A 21,465-nucleotide genomic window follows, 5' to 3' on the forward strand; every position below is an offset into this window, starting at 1 on the left:
ATCTCTTGTTAACTTAGGTTACCCCAAATACTACTGTGCTAATGATTTCTTATTTAATCTACTAGTTCATCCAGAATTCTGGCCAATTCCTCACTCTTCCACAAGCAAGCACCTGCCATCATTTCCATACTTGCATTTCCACTGCTGATTTTACCTTTGCCATCCACAACAAATATCACATTCCTCTTCAAGACTGAGGTAAAACACGACTTTAATGTAGCTATGGAGTTTTTATAAATGGTTATCCATCACTGCACTGATTGACACAGCATGTTAAATCATATGCTGTGGCTGGTTTATGGCTCTTGAGATACATTTTCCAAACTGCTTAATAAATTAGTGCACAAGATTGGAATCTGCATAGAAAATGTAATTCCAAATTCTGCTTCTCTCTCAGTCCTTTCCTTTGGTTTACTATTGTCAGCTGACAGACAGATTAAATAGATTCGAATCCTGCTTCCCAGAGTGTCAGAATCTTGTCCATTTGAGTCTCTTTTCTAGTTCACTGGAGCACAGTTGGCAGGAAGAACAGAAGAATGGCAGAAAAGACACTCCCACACAAAGCTAGGATTTGATCAGAATAAGTAAACTGGGAAGTTAATGCTCACTGAGTGAAGAACTGAAATGCAGAGTGGCAGCTTCCATTTTCAAGGATAAGAACTATAGCAACAGTGTGGGTTGGGTGGGGAAGGTGGGAATTCTGGAACTCAAGGCAGCTGCTGAGTGTGGAGTGAGATACAAACATTTCCTACCAGCTATTGTGTTAAACCTCCATGGATTTTATCTTTGGCAAAAATATTCAGGTATAGAAGTTACATTAAATCAAATGTAACACACATTGCAAAGAGACTGTATCCACTAATAAAACCTACCCCTATTTTAGGAAGCTTAGGGTTTGATTCTGTAGCAAGTGAGATGGCTTTGGCTGCCCAAGCTAAAGTTACATTACTTATTTTCAACAGAGATCACCAGCTTATCACACTATCATATCACAATTTTAAAGGAAATTAAATTTGATGTGTCAATTACTTTAATAGATCTGACAGCTTTTCATACTGTTTTAGACTTCACATCAAGAATAGTTATTTCTGGCAACTGTAACCTACCAACTTCTGGCCAGGCATTCAATTAACATGACAAAGCATCATCACAGACTGCATTTGTGTCATAGCATGTCACAGCCCTCTGGTAAGTCTTTGGGTCTGTGACTCTCATAACACCATCTGTTCCGATGCCATTGTGGCTATCACTTTTTGAAATGGTCATAAATTAAAAACCAGACAGAATCCCAAAGAAGCTATTGTCAGCTGCTAGGACAAACTGTAACAAGGACCATGAAAAAATTGGAAATTGAAATGGCTCTGCAGCTGATAGAGGTTTGCTTGCTTGTCTTTTGAACATTTGTAACCACCTGACATCTGTCTTCCTTTATTACTGTTACAAAGGTTTTTGTTTTTAAATGAGAGTATACTTTAAAAACCAAATCTTTAAATTACGTATTTTAAGGTAGCAAAATCACTTATTAGCAGAGAAATTTTAATTCAGAAACCAAGGCAAAAGTAGTTCTCTCTTTTCGTAGGTCAGATCACCTCTGATAGAAGGCAAGTATTTTACCAAAGTACCTAACACAGCTTTTGTCCATGTTGATTCAGAGTTCTGAAAGCATTTTCACACTGTTACTGAACTGAAGAAATTTCCAATCTGCATGATTTTTTTAATTTTTTTTTTTTATTTCCATAGCCCTTTACTGACAAGGTCTTTATAACACTCACATTCCACTATTTTGTCAAACTATGTTATACTATCAAGTCATATAGCTGACTAACCTAATGCAGCAGAACACATTACATTATGTTCTGGAAAAATTCTTAAAAGTTAACTTTGAACAGCCATGTTTTATAATGACTGTGACTTATATCCCTGCAGCAGAGAATTTACAAACATTCAGTCTCATAGGTACTTTCCGATATCTAATAAAAATTTGAAATCATGAAACAGCCTCTGTAGTCTTTCCTCCTGCCTCTATTTATTTAATACTGGCATAAGCCTCAATTGTATTTCTTTTTACATCATTCCCTCTTCTGTCCAGATAAAACTGGCTAAGGAATTAAAAAGTTATGAATGCAAAGCTGTCGAACACACACACATACAAACAATAATGATTTAGTATGCCTGATTTCCTAAGGATATTAAATAGCAAGTTCAACGCATATGACATAAACAGTGCATCAGTAGTGCTGAGGGAAATCATTTCACCAACATCACTGATTAAAAAAGACTAATCAATGAATTAAAACCGAGAAAAAAATTGAACTCGAATGGCAATTCCAAATACATCCATAAAAGAAATATTCATAACTTCACTTACAAAGTTTAGTTCCTGAGATAAGAGGGAAGCATATGAAAACTTCGGGATTTTTCAAAGTACTTAGAAAAAAATAAAATGTCTGCATCCTCATGGACCTATTAAACCATACTACACTGCTCAAGTATTTTGGTTAGTGTCTTTCCTCACAGCGCTTCGCTTCTAACAGTGTGAACAATGTTCATGTTTTCATATTTCTGCCAAGTTAAGTGCTTTGCTAATGAATTGCTTTGCTTGGTTTATCTGAGCAGTACTAAAAAACTGAAGATTTCTTCCAGGTCAAGTGCTTTATGTAAAGACATGGCTCTTGAGTATGAGCACTGCATTTTTAACATCTATCTGTTCTGCAAGTACTTCTTTTCCATTCAGTTCTGTATCAGTTCTTAAGAAAGAAACACTGTTTCTAAAATCAACTTGAAATACAATGCTAGGGCTATTTCTGGAAAGCCAGCTTCACTGAAGCACTACCACACCATCTATTATAATGCAGGATTTCTCAGATTTATGTGAAAAAACCCACATGTATAAACTACATGCTTCAGGTCAGAGATTAGCAGAAAGACCACGTGTAGAGCTTTTCTACTTCTGCAAGATTCTGGTAAGTGCATCTTTGCACAGAACTACATTAAATTTCAGCATCTGGGCAATAATGAATATTTATAAGCATTCTGACAAAATTCAAGGTATAAAACTGCCCTCTTGTTTACCTCCCACTAATCACAGATTTATGGTTTGCCACCAAACTCATCTTTCCCAGAGGATATCACCTTTCCTTTTTCAGGAAAAAGCTGGCTTGAGAAGTCTTACTCAAAACTATATTTCTCACATATAAAGGCAATTATATGAGCATGCAAACAATATAACAGTATAAGGAAATTCATGATATTAGTTCTCCAAATGTGACTCATGCTAAAAACGAGTAAATATGCAAGAGTCTATATGTGTTCACCAGTTCATGTTAAGGACTATAAAACCCTCCAGCTTCCTCCAAGGACATAAAACAAGACTTAGTTCTTTTTTGTTCAAACCTGGGTAGTAGTCTGATTTGTAGGACAGGAGGATTCATCAAAACATTGACCTGAACAGAACATCTGAGAAAAACTCATCATAACGAAACACAACCCATTATAATGAAAGCAGCCATTCTTTTTCCTTCAGATCTCTATATCCACAGACTTCATATTTAGTGCGGGTTTGAAGTTAGCTTTTCTTGAATTTTGAACTTTCTATTGGGTAATAACATAAGAAACGAAGACCTATAGAAGTTTTCTACTTTTATTATCTGCATTACTATAAAATAGTGCTAAGTTTAACTAAGATCTCAAAACCAGATCAAAATCCATCATAGAAGCAAAGTACTGATGCCACAGATACTCCTGAAATTATTCGCTCCCCAGACAGCCATCTCCTTTACCAACCATCTCAGCTGCAATGACTTGGGAAATATTAAGCAAATCCAAGACAACACTGAAAAAATCTTCATGAAAGGAAGATGTTTAGAAGACATACAGATGCAGGTAAATGAACTGATTTTCTACTTAAAAGTATTGAACCAGCAGCAGTGAATTTGAGACAAGGACCTCATTTTATGTGGCTGAGCAGAAATGACTATCGAGGAGCTGCCACATAATCCTTCACTTAAACCGCATGCAAAGGCAATAACCATCAAGAAGACAATTTTCATTGATAAATGATAGAGCTGTTTTAATCATCTACATTTCATCATCTACATTTCAATCATCTACTGGTCCACCAGTGATAGTACTAAATTTAAATATTGTAAGCGAAAACCCTCCTAAAAGGTGCAAACCATTTGCAAGTCAAAACCCACAAGACACCCTATAGGTTCCCTTCAGCAGGCAGCAGGAATATTGATGCTGCTGTCCTAACAAGACAGACTGTAACACTGGAGATCCCTGACAGGAATTAAATGTGAGTCTAATGAATGTGATGCTCAGAATCAGAAACTGGGAGGCTTGTATTGTATTTAAAGCTAGATGAGTCAGAGCATCCACACCTCAGTTTCCCCATTTCTTGACTGGGAACAAATACCACATCCTTCAGGGCAAAGCATAATTGACACTTAAAACACTGACCACTTGAAGTTGTTATGAAAACAAATACCATAACCTTTTCTAAATATCTAGACTTTTTATTTAGAAAAAGAATAAAAGACTTTTCAGTCATTGCCTTACTATCTGCCACTCTTAGATGCTACCTGCAGCCACTGTTACCCTAAAGTTGCTTAAACATTTAAATATTCATGTTTAAACATATGAAGAGCTGAAACTAAAAATGAAGCCATCCAACCAAATATTGAATACTGAATTCAAGATCTAAATGAGCTATTGGTTCAACAAAGTAAAACCAAATTGTGCAGAGGTAAAAAAACCCTGTAACTAATGGCATTTTTGAAATTAGTCCTTGGCATTTGAAAAAGTCAGTGTTTTAGCAAAACGTGCAGACAAGATTTGTATATGTGATTAACTGTTGAAACTAAAAAACTTATCATTTTGCTCTCTATAAAGCCCATGCATATTAATGTTGGAATTAAAAAGGTGCAGATGAACACTGCACTGCTGATTGAAAAAGTGATGAAAGCCCAAACCAGCTTTTTGTTTTCAAGTTTAGCATTACTAATTCACACTGCATGATGTATTTTTCCACTCATATCAGTTTAGCCAAATAGCTTAACACGATGGAAGTGGCATTAAAAGTTTTAGCACCTCTAAATCTACATTCACTATGTTTCATGTAGCATGAACCTGGATTAAACACATATTTACTTCAGACAGTAAAGTACTGGAAATAGTCTAGTTGTAGACGCAGATAACTGGCTCGAGCCAATAAACTGTACAACATAGTCTGTGATATAGGTATACCCAGCTTGAACATGGCCAGCTTACTATAACCACAGTTTTCAATCCTTGCCCAATTAAGTCAACACAAACTGAAACTCAGATCATTGTTTCACAATGCCAAACGTACAGCATCAGTATCAGTTTACCAAACCACTGGCTTGTGTTAATGTTAATATTGCATCACATCATAGCAACAGCATGAGTAAATCCTTTATGATCAGTAGAAAATCAGATTAAATAGACATCCAGACCAAAAAGGAAAGCAAAATAAAATTGTAGAACTGACTGGTCTGGCTTTCAGTAAAGTTTCAATATAGCTGGATATAGGAAAACAAAACAAACTAGATATGGCATAGAGCAGCACAAGAATATAAACGTGAGTTAAGAACTAATTTGCAATAGTCCATCCATCCAGCAGGGATGGATGATAGTGAGTAGACTACAGGGTTTAGCCTCAGGCCATATCTTAGTTCAATTTATTGTCTTAGCACATAGGTATCAAGATTGCCAATTAAATTCAATTGCAATGAAGCCGTAGTACAGAATCAGTTCATCTAAAGCATTTTAGCAAAGTCTTTCTGCAGTCCACAGCTTTGGCCACAATGCTTTTACTTAAAAGGCCATTCTCATCTCCTGTTTCCTAACTCTAGTGACAGAAGACAGCAGTGAGTTTTATTCAGGGAGAATACAGGCCTTTTTTAGTGAGATGCTATATGCAAGGTGGCCAAACAATGTCTCCTCTCCCCTACTGATAAATCATAGGATGGCAGCTTTCTGAAGAACAGTAGCTGCACATAACTTTGTTCATACCATTTTGTTGCTATTCATTGAAAAAAATATACTCTAATATAGAATAATGGAAAAATATCCAATCTTCAGAAAGGAATATAGTTTTCAGAGTTGGACAAAACACACTCCAGATTTTCCCATGAGTTAAAACCTCACTGAAATAATTGCTTTCTCTGTTAGTTTGATAATCTAGATTAAAAAAAGATCCTGACCTAAAAAATAGCCTGGCACTTATCTTAAAAGCCAATTCTTTAACTCATCTAAAACCATCAGCTAGCACAAAACACAGTCTATTTAAAGCAAACTAATCTTGGAGGAATTATATTATGTTCTTCATACACAGTAAGTTGTCTGAACCCTTCCAAAGTATGAGGTTCAACTCATCTTTAAATTGTAGATTCAGGAGCAGGGGAAGGACTGCTAAGTACAATACTGGCCAGCAGGGAAGTAAAGCTGCAGTAAATGGAAAGGAGGTCTTCGAATAAAATTTAAAATGAGATGAGTTGGAGAGAAAGACAAAAAAAGACTGTTCCAGACTGAGGATTTGCAAAAAAAAAGCTATACCAGAGTAGACAACTTATCTGGGAAATGCAGCTGTTTGACATAACCCTGGCAAAAGCAAGCACAAAAATAATTTCCTGAGGGACACTTGCTTCCAGATCTCTAGTTTCGCATTAAGGTGGGTCACTTTCCACTTGATGAGGGTAAGATAAAGCACAATTTTTAAGAACAAGTTGTTCATAGTTCCTAGTCAGAAAAAGGAATCCTAATTGATAAGGCAACTTCTGGCCCTCTCAATAGCAGTCTGGTGTCTCAGGAAAAGGCTTGTGCCAAAGGAGGTCAAGCCTCCTGTGACAGATATAAAACAAAAGCAAAAGACAATTTCCTCAGCATACCAGAAATCAACCTGAGAACTGCAAGAGATCTACAGCAAAATACATGCAGCAATAACTCCTGTGAATTTTATAATAATGCATTATTATAAGAGAGACTGCTGAAGAGCCAGGTCTCAGACACTTGGGCTACAGCGCTGCAAGTTTCTCACGCACATTACCAACAACCACAAATAAACTACATAGAACAGTTTGTCTCATTATTCACATTGCTGTTGATGGTAGCATTTAGCTAGACTTCACTGTGGCAAAATTATGCAGCACAAGGGAAAAAAAATACCCAAAAGAGACAATATGTGCAGATGATTTCATGTTTCAAATACTTTCCTGTAGTTAATGAGTTCTCACCTACAGAATTCTACAACAGAAGTTTTCTCAGGAAAAGTAAAACAAAATCTCTTGCCTTCCTTTAAAGTTGAGGATGGCTGCTCTCTCCAGCCTTTTTCACATTCTTTATATTTATCCACAAATAAATCCTTAAAAATATTTATTAATTATATGAAATTCAATTATGAATTATTAGATGTCAGATGTTGCCTACAAGCAAAAGCCCTTAGAGACTGCAAGAAAGACAGCCACGCACACCAGGTGCCACATAGCTTTGATTGCTGTCTGTATTCTTAGCTCTAGCTATAAAGTAATACTTTAATAAATTCAATGAGCACAAAATGCCCAGAGAAGCAAAATAATTATAATTAGCCCAGTGAAATCTTCAGCAGAATGACCTAATTTAAAAAGCGTTTTGCAAAGCAATTCTCATATTGAAAAGCAATTACGTGGAGCAAAATAAAAATTGTATTTTTGAGATCCATGAAAAGGGGTTAAAGAGTACCGAGGATAGCAGGGAATAGCATACATTTTTAATTTTTTCCAGGTATTCTCTCATTTCCATTTTATTCTTTATTTTAAACCAAGAGAATTTAAATATCAAGGCAACTATTAGCACTTTACTGACACAAGGCCTCCTGGCCATATCCTGAATTACTGGGACTAAAACTACTGACATTTTCATTCTGTTACATTAGTCTTACCTGTTAGTATTTGCCAACTAGTGAAAAATATGTATGATTTTTTCCCTCCATCCTCTTTTAGACAGCCAGTTACTCAGCAAAAGGCACAGTGGAAAAGGCAATGATTATTTTGGTAACCAACAAAACCTCATTTTAAGAAAGATGCTGTGGTCCTGAAGCATGTCCAGAAAAAACAAAGAAACTGGTGAAGGGGAGGGAGAACAAGTCTTACGAGGAGCAGCTGAGGGAACTGGGGTTGTTTAGCCTTGAGAAGAAGAGGCTGAGGGGAGGGAGACCTTATTGCTCTGTACAACTGCCTAAAAGGAGGTTGTAGAGAGGAGGGTGTTGGTCTCTTCTCCCAAGTGACAGGGGACAGGACAAGAGGGAATGGCCTCAAGCTGCATCAGGGGAAGTTTGGATTGATCAGCAGGAAAAATTTCTTCACAGAAAGGGTTATCAAGCACCGGCAGAGGCTGCCCATGGAGGTGGTTGAGTCACCATCCCTAGAGGTGTTTAAAGGGCGGGTAGATGAGGTGCTTGGGGCCATGATTTACTAGTAGACAGGTACAGTTGGAGCTGATGACCTCTAATGTCTTTGCCAATCTAATGATTCTATGATTTCATGATAAGTGACAATGACTTAATTGTAGTCAGTCCTTTAAAGGGTAGAATGCATAAGGAGATGGAAGGACTTTGGAAAGACTTTTAATAGGAATTATCCTTTCTAAAACCTACCCAAAAAGCCTGAAAAAGTAAATTTTTCATTATGCTGTGATCAGATACTTTTACTAGCTTGCCTGTCTATTTATCTACTACTTAGTACTATGAAACAAGGAGATAAATTTTTCATGTAAACAGCTGTAAAGAGTCATAAATATTTTGTCTTCTGTAAATAGTATTAGACACATCTTTGTCTATAGAATCCTCAATGCAGATCATTAAGGTGTACTTGAACCTCCCATGAGAAAACCATCAAGAGTGAGACAGAAGCCCAAAAACTTAATTTGTGAAGATCCCAACTGAGGCGTTTCACTTGAATTGTTTAGCCACTGGCACTTTTGTGTGGACATTCCCCAACCATATTGCATAAGCAGGATGCATGAGAAGCATGACTGGAGATATTTTGGAACCAACTGGCCATTCCTGCGGCTGAATTGTATCTGCATACTTAAAAAAAAACAACACCCCCTCCCCCCAAAAAAAAACATTAACAAGCTCAACTATTATTATTATTAGCTTGTCTTGATTGTGTTCCTAGAATCGCAGGATGACTGAAGTGGCCAAGGTCTGTGTCCTGTCAGATTTTTAATATCTCCAAGTGTGTGAGATTCCACAACCTCTCTGGGCAAGTGGATGTATCTCATAGGTGTATCTAAGATACTGTTACTGTTATCAAACCATACATTCCCCGCTCTTTGTCTGTCAATTACTTAAGACAGAAAGTACAGGGCAGGGAATCCCTCCTCAGATGCTTTCTTAACGATGTCTAGCAAAAATAAACCCATGATCCAGACTGGGCCATTGCAATCTTTGGATTTTATTACTTGAACATGAAAAAATATTTGATTGCCACCTACCAAATCATGATATTTTATCCATACTTGCTGTATGTGAAACAAATTGAAAATAGCTCAGTTTTGATAATAGAATCCAATCCAAAGACTTTATAGTATAAAACATGAATCAAAGATTGATACAAACACTGTCTGCATTTTGAAAATTGTCAACAAAGACTCTTAAAATCTTCCAAACAAACAAAGACAAACAACTTTGGAGCAATACTGCACACTCTAGTCTGACCTGCTGCAACAGCAAATTGTGATGAATTACCTGATGAGTGGAATCTTATCAGTTCCACACAATACAATAAAAACACTGGAATAATTCGTGACCTGCCAAATAAAGAGAAGTAACTCTAGCAAAAGCATCCCTTCCTTCTGCCAACACCTACCACTAATTAAGTTTCCATTTTTTTTTCAAGGAGAACAAATAGAACTGATAAAATGGTTTCTGGCAAGTTGAGCCTGAATTGATAAACTGTGCAAAAAATCTATCACACAGATAACACAAAAACAGACAAAAAGATAAAGCTGAGCATCACAGGCAAAAATCCCTACATAAAAACGAACAAACGAACAAAACTCAACAAAAAAACATAAACCGAAACACTTTTCAATTCAGAGAGAAACTCTTTCAAATAGAAATCCCAGGAAAGTTAATTTTAAAAAAGATCTAAAATATACTTAAAAAGTTACAGAAAGCTTCCTTAACCATTGCTACCAGACTCGCAATCAATACTACACCCCAGTGGCTTAGCTTCTCCACCCTACTCCAGTTCCATTCAATGCAACAACAGTGCACGTGGCACAAAAGGGGATTTCCTTTGCATCTCTGGATATTCACAGTTTATTTAAACTGAACAACTAATATAAGACTGGTTGCAATATTCCTCTTGTAATGAATGTCAGCTGAGGAGCAGCACAGACAAGCTGAAACCTGTTGAAGAGTTCTTAGAGAGCTCTTAAAGCATCCAAGAGTGTGGAGGTATTTTCTTGTTGAAAGATATGTTCCTGCTATCACTGCTTTAAGCCACTTGGAGTAAATACATGGTAATGTGAAAAGAAAGTCTTATGAAACAGGTACCTATGTTTCAGCAGCATCAAGAAAATTCCCCTAGTTACTTTCAGTTTCCAAAACAGCAACTAAATTCTAGTATAAACTCTTAATTTGTGGCAACTATTGTTGTCAAATACTGAACAAAAATAGATATTTTTTAAGAGTAATGCAGAAATCAGATAAAGCATCCAGGAATTAAGAAATTCTACTAATCTTCTTCCAGTGGTAAGCCAAGATACAAATCAGTATGAAATGGTTAAAAGTTGTACTTGAGCTTAATAACACTAAAAATAAAAGGAAATAACTTTGAAACACACACGGAAACACCTCATACTTTCTTGATTACACACCTTGATTCACACTTTGTTACTATTTCAAAAGCTGATGATCCAACAAGTTTGCGTTATGTACTTTTTAGTGCACTAAGCACTGATGGTTTCTGGCATAAGGCTAAAATGGGAAATTATACTTTCAAGGCAGAAAAGAATACAGCCCATAAGGAAGAATTTAAAGTGTACTGAAATGGTCCTTGAATCACTTGAATTCAGAAAGCGTGTTACAGCTTAAAGAGCAAGTAGAATCGCCATTGTTTTCTCAGAGTGAAATATTTATACTTGAAATATTTAGATGTGACAGAGGTCAAATCACAGTAAATACCTTCCATAAGGAGCAATAAGTTTTTTGCTGAACGTATGTTTTGCCTACTTTCTATGAAGTAACCTCAAAATTTCTGAAAGGCAAATCCACAATATTTCACTAAGAAATCTAACAGAACCAACTACCCTTATTTCTCTATTCTTATTTAAACACCGTGTGTGTAAAGGATGCATTTAGAGAGTGAGTCAAATGAGCACTGAGATTTGGCATTAGCATTTGGCTCTATGGTAATCAGTCACAACTCAAACCACCCACAAGAACCAGCATAAGGTGTTCAAGACAAGCCTACAGCAATTTCTACTGTACAGTGGCCTGACAATGAAAATCAAATGAGTAATTGAATGTTCCTCAGATGAGGTTCTTGTTATGAAAGAAAGAATAAATACTAGAGAACACTGCCTCACCGAAGGAAAAAACTTAGTTTGGGTCCCTGTGTTTAGTCTTTCTCTTCTCTAACTCCCCTGACCCCTTCAACCAGTGTCTGAACTCATGTTTCTAAAGTCATCTCTGCTCTTCCTTTCTTTCAGTGGGCTCAACATCCTTGCAGGCTCACAAGCATACACTACCCATACATAGTGCCTGGCTTCTTTCTGGTAAAGTGTCTTTGGGCTGAAAAAAAACGTATGAAGCCGATGTAGTTAGAAATAAATAACAATATATTTGTAACTGAGAGGTAAAGGGCACATAGTTAATCTGAGCCTTAAGAGATCAGGACTTAGTTCTGCATAATTATATGAAGCTTTAACAGTGTGGAGTGGCAAATGTATTTCTTACGGATAATGCTTTTTGAAAACTAATTTCTACATAAGTAATTTTGGATAAGTAATTTCTCCCTTTCTGTTTTACTTTTCTACTCTTAGAAGTTAAGCTACTAATAGGATTAACTGGCAAGTGCTGTGATGAATTACTTAATATTAAAAAAATACAAGAGTCTTCCAGGATTATAATGATATGCAGATGCTGCAAAAACTATTTCATGTCAAAGCTACATTTAGCTAAGAAATTTTCAGCCTGAGAGGGAACACACAGATTTGTTTCCTGGACAATGGGTTGAAATATTCATTGCCATTTTGGGCATTTCTGAATGATGGCCTTTTTCAGGACTTTTCTAACAAGAGCAGTAAGGGCTACTTTGTACAACAGCACTCTGACAGCAGGAGATAAGAGACTGTTTATTCTTCTTTCACAGGGAAGGAAAACAATGACAAAAGCAAGAAGGCAGCAGTAATGCAGGAATCTGGATGTGATGATAAAGGATAGGGAGAACAGAGAAAAGTTGTTCAAATAAATCCATTCTGGCCAGAACCAGGCAGGTGACAACCAACTATATCTGACATTCAATTGAAGTGAGAATCACCATTTTTCAATTTAGTAATTCAAGAAAATTTTAAAATTCATTGAGTGTGATAAAAAGTGATTTGAAATACTGAACACAAACTGAAGAATTTCAAACCTTTAGAACACAACTTTGTGTTGCTTTCCCCAGCACACTATACAGCCCTTAAACACAAGAAAGGACACTGCATTTGTTCAAAAGCATTGCTTTTGACTCAGTTAAGCACACTTAATTGCTCCTGACCTGTTCCTGCTTCACTCTTGACACCTTGTGAGCAGTCAGAGTGAGACAAAGCAAGCTGGTATAACCCCTGGCTTGGAGAAAATTTTGGCTAGTGACAAATGGTAAAAAATAGCACCCGAGTACAAGGTGGATCTTAAAATGAGAACTGCTTAACAGAATACAGTGTGTGAATACATGTATTTAAGCATTAACTGTAAGAGGAATAATTAAATTTCACAAGCAACTAAAGAGAATTTTAACAGCATTTCTCTTTGAATGAATTAGCTTTGTCATTCAGCTGATTTAATTAATAAAAATTCCAACATTTTAGAAGGGACTGAAATTGCAGTGAGCATGAACACAAACACACTGCCCCCTGCAGCCAGGTCTCTGTTAGAATATCTCACATCTTGAGTAATGTAACACTATAACCGAACCAGCCCCATTTTCCCGGAAGCTTAACTAAGCAGAATACAGCTAAATAAACTGTCATTTATTTGTGGATCAAGCCTCCACTATTTGGTTTCAGGTTGTCTTATGCATTTAATTACTAAGGCAAACGCAGCAAGAGTTCGCCTCTCCCTCCAACCCTTCCCATTTATTGTAATTTTGTTGGTGAACAGATATCTTCCATCACTCTTAGCTGCTCCAACTTTCACACCATAGCCAAGCCTTCCCATTTTTCACTTTAGTAAACCTTTAAACCAGGAGTAAATCACTGAAGACCTTACAGACAGCAGCATAATTAAGAATAACCTGATTTTTTAGAAGATTGTTATTTTAGACAAATAGTCTTTTAACAGATCATACCAGCCAATAAAACGTAACTGCATTCAGATAATACATTAGATTTCTGCAAAGGGCACATCTTCATGGCCATATTAACAGAATATAGAGTCTGCACTCAACACAAATACTCTTGAGACAGGACATGCCGCCACTCACAGGAAGAAGCACATCAGTTCTCAAGCCATAAAACTAAACTTTCTAGTCTCTCTTCACACATTTCATCATTAATTTAGATTAATAAGGTTGTTTCTGAGTAGAAACAGTAGATCATATTCAGGAATAAGTAAGTAAAGGCAAAAAGCTGTACTGAAAAAGAATAAAGCTTCATTTTAAGTTTAATATTTCATCCTTCTTACCAGTGTGATGTGTCATCATTAATAATAAAATAATAAATCTTATCTATTCCTAATAAGCCATTCTTGTTCACACAAATATAAACAAACATTTTATTTAGGTTTTGTCCTTCTCTGTACAACTACAAATATCTCAAATCAAAGGCCCAGATTTCTAAATCACAAGCATCAGGAAATTTTACTGAGTATCAGAAGTGACTCATTTTGAAATTTAAATTAAAAAGACAAAGGCCTTCAGAACCTATTTCAGGTTCAACTATTTCAAGCAATTTTACTTGGAGAGGCAGCTGGATATGTATGCTATGTGCCAGAACTTATGCCATCCTTAAATTTTATTTTCTTTTTGTTGCATTTTATACATAAAGTTGTTATAATCTATATTTGTTATGTGCCAAAAAAGAAATTCAACAAAGCTTATTAAATAAATCTAAGCTCCGAGGTGACTGTTGAAACAGTAGCATTTGATATGGCTTTCTAATTATTGCTAGAAAGCCATATCAAATAATTTTAAAATATCAAATTAATCCTAGAAAATAAGGTATTTTTTCACAGAACTTTGGTTCATAAACTGATTGTCAGCTTAGAATTGAGAACACAACTATCACAAGTTAATGTTTCAGCTGTTGTCATAGAGGCTGGTACCTGCACAACATTGTTGCTACTGCAGTCCTGCAACTGAGATTGTATCTCTTTATTATAAATCAGTAAATATACATAAACAAATTGTTGAGATGTACAGATAATCTATACACATAGACAAGAGTAAACAATGCAAACCTCCTCCTGAAAATACTTTTTGCAATAGTTATAACACAAAAGGAAGACTACAGATCTTGTACTTTTCCCCCATATGGAATTATATAGACAAGTATTTTTATAGCATACATATTTAGTATTCGTATTTAAGCAGCAGAGATTTCCCAGTAAACATTCTAAAAAACATCTTAGTACAGAAAAGAGGCAGAGTAATAAAGAAAGCTTTTATAAACAAAAATGCTTTAAAAGGACTGTGTGATCCAATGAAGTGAATAGTTATTCTCCAGCTTGCACTCAAGCTGTAAAGCTCATAAAAAGGGAACTTGGATTGGAAGCCCAGTAGCTTTCACCTCACATCACTCCTAAGGCAGCTAATTTCTCAGTCATTCTGAAAAGCATTATGTGTTTGCAGACTATTTATTCAAAGGTGGATTCAGATGAGAGGCAAAAAGATACCCAAAAAAACATAAGCTTTCATTCTCACTGAATAGCACTGCTCTAGGTCGACTCCCTGCTTCTTCAGAAAAAGGAACCTTTTGGCGTTTGTCAGAAGGCTCCAATATCTTGAAATGCTGAAAAGGTGAAACAAAAAACTTTCTCTGTGCTATCTTCCTATCTGATCTTTTGTGTCATATGTTCCCCTTGGGGATGCACGTGAAATTTCTCTGAATAATTCACCCAGGAAGAAACAGCTTCTACTTCTGAATAGAGAGGTGGGGGTAAGAAGCTGTTGTATTCTGCTCTATCTGGAATAAAACTGGATTTTAAAATGAAAGTAATTTTCCTAACACAGTAAACACAGAATATATGAAGTATATAAACAAACTTATGCATTTATGCTGGGGAAGATGCCTTTTTACTTAAAGCTACATATTCCTTTGATGGCAATGCTAATTCCGTACCTTTCAAAAATCCAAGAAATCACACAGCACGAAGGTACTCAATTGACACATAGAATTCAACTTGTAGTAGCAGAAATGACTTCTTTTTTTGCAGTCGCTGTTGAGACTAAAATAGTCTTATTGCCTACAGACCCTTTCTGTGGTCCAACACATACAGAAGCAAGAATAAAAAGCTAGAAGAGACTGCTTCCAAAGTCGTTTTGCTAAAAGAATACAGATCCAAAATTCGTAAGCTATCGGTTACCCACACCAATTTTTCACATTACAATATCATAAGCAGAGACGAAATTACTTACGAATGTGGACCCAAGACTTACCAGCCTCTGCATGCTTTTCACATGGGTAGGACTGATAGATAAGGCCTCTTCATACCAGCGTTTGGCTTCATTGACATTTCCACGAAGTTCAGCCACCTGACCTCTCATGTAGAGAACATAGTGTGACGTTGGAAAGAGATTAGCTGCTTCCTGGGTACACGCTGTGGCTTCATCAGGCTTCCCAATTCCTATGTAGACTTCAGCTGTGGAAGGAATTTGAGGACTTATGAATGATTCTCACTTCATCCTACCATGACTAGATGTTGTCACATAACCTGTATTTGCAAATTGCTTCATTCTAAGCAAAGGCTATATTCCCCCAAAATTTTGCAACTTTAAAATATTTCATGTGATAATTTCTCTTAACGAATTATTCTTTTAGGAAAGTTGCTTTTCTAAAGGTAGTAGGAGTTTGAACCTCTAAATGGCTATTTTAAACACCAGAAGACTTTTTATAGTTTGTTATTTTTAACTTAAGTCTGGGATTAACAACTAACAACAGAAGTATTTGCCTTCAATACCCCTTACAGCACTCTTCAATACTGCTATTTAATTATATACTTTGCTGGACTAACTTCAATCTCTTGCTGAAGTAGTGGGAGGAGAGAGGAATAAAGAGATACTAAATACAAGAAAAAAAATCTTTACCATGTATGCAAACCTGACTAAGTAGTGAATTAAAAAGGCATCAGCAACAACCATCCAGCCCACTCCTTTAAGGGCAAACAAGCAGCAGTCACTTGCATGGACTTTACAAGCAGCAGCAGGACATAACCAACAAAAATTAAAAACCAGAAAATAAGCAGTGGAATAAGGTTGAAAAATTATCAGCATTATGGATGCTAAGAGTTACTGTAGATGGCCATCTGTGATGGTTCATTAATATTTAAAAATCAATGATGCCACAATGCAGGGCAGGTGACTGCTCTATGCTCTGGAGGACCTTGCCTTGTTCTAATCTGTACTGCTTTCAAGGAGCCCTTCTACCCACAAATGAGATCACTATTATTAATCACTATCAGTGCTCTCTCACTATCCAATCTTCTTTTTCTCTAGAACACTAATTAATAATTGCCTCATAATGACTTTCACAAAATAAAACTGTTAAAGCAAAAGAGATAAATTAAAATGCTAAGAGTTACAGCACTGTAAATGTGAAGAAAAAAATTGTCACTGAAAAATGTTCAAGTCCAAGAGCAGCCCAAAGCAGAACAACTGCTGATTGATATCTAAATTACATCTTTCTGATACAAACACCAATGAAACCAATTGCACAGCATACATTTTTAACTGTGTAAAAATACATAGGATCATCATTCTCTGCTTCAAACTTTATAACAGCCACTTGTGATATTGCATTTAGGCTTGAAGCAGCATAAAGATACCAAATTCACTCAAGATAACTCCACATGTAGAAAAACAAACCTGGCTCTTTTACATTAATGAAGCTAGAAGGAAAAGAACTGAATGAGAGCTCAGGATCACAGCTGCAAGGGACAGGTTGCTCCATAGTACTACTACCCTTTTCCCCACATATACGAAGTGATTTATTTTCAATGATAAAGCTTTTCTAGTTGCAGGAACTCTGTTCAGTCCACTCACAAACATCTTCTTCCAACCAATGGAATTACGGCATCTGAATTTCCAAATACTACTTCAGAAACAAAATTCTTCACAGATAAGGGAGGGTGTTTGCCTTTGTCTCCAGAAGATATGGTTCCACTGGTAACCGCTGCATTATGACACTACTGCCTTATTTTACATAAACGATCTTACATATTAGCAACTCTAATGTGCATTTTATTTATTGACTTGCTTTAGTGCCACATATACCTTGAAAAGGTTTAACCTGATAAGTGACCACACATTCTGAAAAAATCTGTTGGTTTCATTCAAGTCCTTAAGCTAGCAAGAAAGGGGAGGGGAAAGAAATTTACTTTCACAGCACCTGCATGAAGCCATATTTGAGCCAGAGTCATCCAAGGATGCAGAGGACCTTGTTTAGGGGCACTGCTTTGCAGAGATGAATCAACCTCAGACAGTGCTTGCTCCACTCTGGAAGCTGCTATTGATGTGGCATGGACTGAACCTGTAGAAGTAGTAAAAAAATTAACCATCGCAGAAAAATGAAGGTCATAGGCATTTCATAAAACATTTAATTATAATAACCCTTTTTTATAAGAGGTTTTACCCCAAACTCCTCAAGATTTAATTTATATGTAGTGTTTTGTAGACTTTTTTTTAAATATCAGGTTTATTTTTCTTATTATGAAAGCTTTTATATAGTCTGAAAGACTATATAAAAACCACAGTGAATATGGGTAACTATACCTGACATATTTTTCATTTGCTACTACGAATACCCCGTTAAACTTGACACTTCTTTTCTGGCAATACACGATCCAAAAAAAGGCTTGTGATGGTATCATACACTGTAATCTTCAGGTCGCTGCATGTACTTTGATGTTAGTAATTGCTATGTCTTTCCATAGAGTGCAATTAGAGGACTATTTTAAGACTAATAATAGTACAGAAAAAAAGAGAACTGAAATACACAAGATGATCACAACAAACCCCACCACAAATACACAATTAAACTGCACTGAATGTAAACGTTAGGTAATCAAGAAGGCTGAGTTAAAATGCCTTGTTGCAAAGAAGTCCCTTGCATAAAGAACATTCCCGAAGTATACTACGTAAAGGATAATTCTTTAGATTAGAATCTCACAGGCAAATACTACCCTTTTCAAAGTACTAGAAATTAAAATCTTCCCTGACTAGAGGATATGGAATGGCAGCTGTACTTTGGACAGCCAATCACTGACAGTATATTTAATCATGATTTTTATTTTTTTATAAATCTAGACTGTTAATATTTTAAGCTACACTCCTCCCTGTCATCTAAGCTTCAACATATCTCTAATTGCTTTATAATTACAAACAACAAAATCTCAGAATGGCTACGCCTGATTAATAAATTATGCAAGTGAAATATTTCATGTTGGATCAGGTGAGAAGTCTTCTAAGCCCATCGGTATATCTGTAAGGCTCAACAATGACAGGTACCCCAAATGAAAGCAGTGAATCCTGCATAGGTTTGAACTGCACTCCACAAGCTCATCCTCATCACTAGTAGTTAAGAAATAAATGAAACCTTCGCTTTTAGTATGATAGTTTTTTTAAGAATCTTAACGAGAAAGTATTGCCACATAAAATATACAGTCTTAAGTGTGACAAGAGAAACCAGCAACCCAGAAAAGCAGAACTTTCTAGTGCACAGAGCAGTGGGAAGAGAAACTTATGCGTCACTCTTCCCTTAATTAACAGAAACAAGGGGAAAGCAGCACAGGACATAATTAGCATTTAACATATCATTATGAAAAACAAATTGCCCCGAAGATCCAAACCAGTATCTGGTCATGGAGTTTGCTTTCTTTTGTTGGCTGATGATAAAACCCAAACTTTAGCCTGCAGAGTTAACATTCACAAAAGTTTGTGTCTTACCTCTAAGCTTTGACTTCTAAAGAAATAAAAAGTAAAGTCTAAGCAAGAAGCATGTGGCATGTATTCCAAGAAAAATACCAGCAAAGGTACCATAACCACTAGTCACCAGTAATCCTTCTCTTGTCTGACACACATTCCTCTAAATGCAGGTCACTGTCACCTGCTAGCCTTCCAGTGACCAACAGTAAAAGAGCCGCCTCATCTCCCCAGAAGAATTTGTAAAGAGAGGGTGTGATTCACTGACACAAAGAATATAATCTAATCCCTTCCTTCTGAAAAGCAAGTTTTCAGTTTAGTATTAAAAAGTGCCTATATTTTCTGTTATTTAAAGCAAAGACTCTGGTTGCTAGCCAGGCCACAAGTAATTTCATATAGAAAGTGTGCTGTTAGATTTTAAGCTTCTAGTACTGAACCACAAAGTACCTATGGTAATATATTATTTAAACTTTCTGTACATTCGTTTCTATCTAAAAAAGAACCATACCATGATAAAATTGTTATGAGCTGCAGTGCCACCTATATTACTGTTGAAACAGAATGGATACAGAGTGCTTCCTATGGTAACTAACCCCTATCTTGGACTTTATTCTGACTGGTGGAAAAAAGAAAAAAACCTTTTTTTAAAAAAGATTTTTTTTTAAAACGTTATCATTCAAATTATTTATAGCTCCTGTTTAGAAAAAAGGTATCCCTTAATATATTTGAGCAATTAGTTCTCTGAAGAAAACACACACATATGCAAAGTAATAATCTGCAAATGTGTCTTCTTCAATCGAAGTTCTAGAAAACAGTTAACTCCTCTCTTTCACTAAATTAATACAGTTGACATAAAAACATATTCTAAATTACTCATTAATATTAACAATCTAAAATTCAACATGGACCAAGTAACTTTTTAGGAACTCACACTGCAGATTATCCAACATAATCAACTAAAGTTAAGATGTCCCTAGACAACATCCCAAATCTTGGGGTTTAAGTGTGAAGATCAATGTTAAATAGCATACAAAGAAACTTTGGTGCCATCTTCTGCAGAGCTGTTTGGAAATCCCAGCCATTGAACTGCTGCATTCTTATTTAAAATGTAGAGAACATAAGGATGTTGTGAAATGGCACGAGAGCATCAATAATTGGGTTTTGGTTTTGTTTATTTAAAACCCTCCTTGCAGTAGCTATTAAGAGAGATACCAAGCACAGGGTTATACAGTTTCCAAAAGGAGGCTCTAGTACAGCCTTGCATATCTAGCATAGTCACTGTATCTTTTATCACACTTTTACATCTCTGCTAGTATCTTTTTCTTTCTTTTTCAAAATAACAGTACTTTTTTGACACTGCCCAATCAATCACCTTTGAGGTACACTGCACTCATGCAAGTAGCTCTAACCTATAAACCTCTAAATGTTTCTTCAGTATTGCCACAATTAGCTGTTCTGTTAAAACACAATTTGTAGACAACTAAGAATCATTTAAAGATCATTTAAAGATTCTGTGCACTAAGAAGCTTTTTCCAACCTTCTTCCAACTTTTTTCAGCTCTTTTCTTACTAGAACTAACTAATCTGAACTATTTGTTCCTTGTTCTAACTTAGAGGTCCCTAGTTTCAGATCTTTATAGTCATGTTACAATTGTAAAATGTATAGTAATTTCAACTATAGTTGGTGAAGATATAGTAGCTTGTGAGAAACTGAGGGTAAAGACTGGATCCTAAAGGTTGCTCAAGGTGTCACAGATCCTATTTAGCCAGTTTCTGTTGGTTTAATCATAACTTCTACTCTCTCTTCCACGCCTTACCTGAATTTTTCTTTCTTTGGTCTGTGTTCAGTATCCTCAGCCAAACACAAACATATCCTCACTTCTAGTGTTACATTTCTCTCAGTTGTAGCTTCCTTCAAGTGCTCAGATATAGCAGCAGTAATTTCTGGTTTCAAATTTTACTTTCTTTGACGCACGCAAATATCCTTGCTTTTCCCAGACAACTTACAGACCTGCTGTTATAGCATGACATTTAAGTATCAAGAAAAAGTTCACTCCAAATGCCACAAACAGCAAACAGTGTTTGTTTTGAAATATAAACGCGCGAGGTTTACAAAAGTA

General features: G+C 36.0%; 1 protein-coding gene across 4 annotated transcripts in view; it reads right to left on the reverse strand.

The window, feature by feature from the left end:
• Positions 1-21,465, reverse strand: part of TTC7B (tetratricopeptide repeat domain 7B) — a 127,371-nt gene that overhangs the window by 12,835 nt on the left and 93,071 nt on the right. For all 4 annotated transcript variants that reach the window (XM_054067858.1, XM_054067857.1, XM_054067856.1 and 1 more), the window contains 2 exons: positions 17,815-17,955; positions 15,867-16,069 (listed from right to left, as the gene is read on the reverse strand). In XM_054067858.1, the coding sequence (XP_053923833.1) occupies positions 15,867-16,069; positions 17,815-17,955 (344 nt within the window). The remainder of the gene's footprint in view (positions 1-15,866; positions 16,070-17,814; positions 17,956-21,465) is intronic.

Source organism: Cuculus canorus, chromosome 5 (assembly GCF_017976375.1).
Source record: "Cuculus canorus isolate bCucCan1 chromosome 5, bCucCan1.pri, whole genome shotgun sequence".
In the NCBI taxonomy this organism is placed as follows: domain Eukaryota; kingdom Metazoa; phylum Chordata; class Aves; order Cuculiformes; family Cuculidae; genus Cuculus; species Cuculus canorus.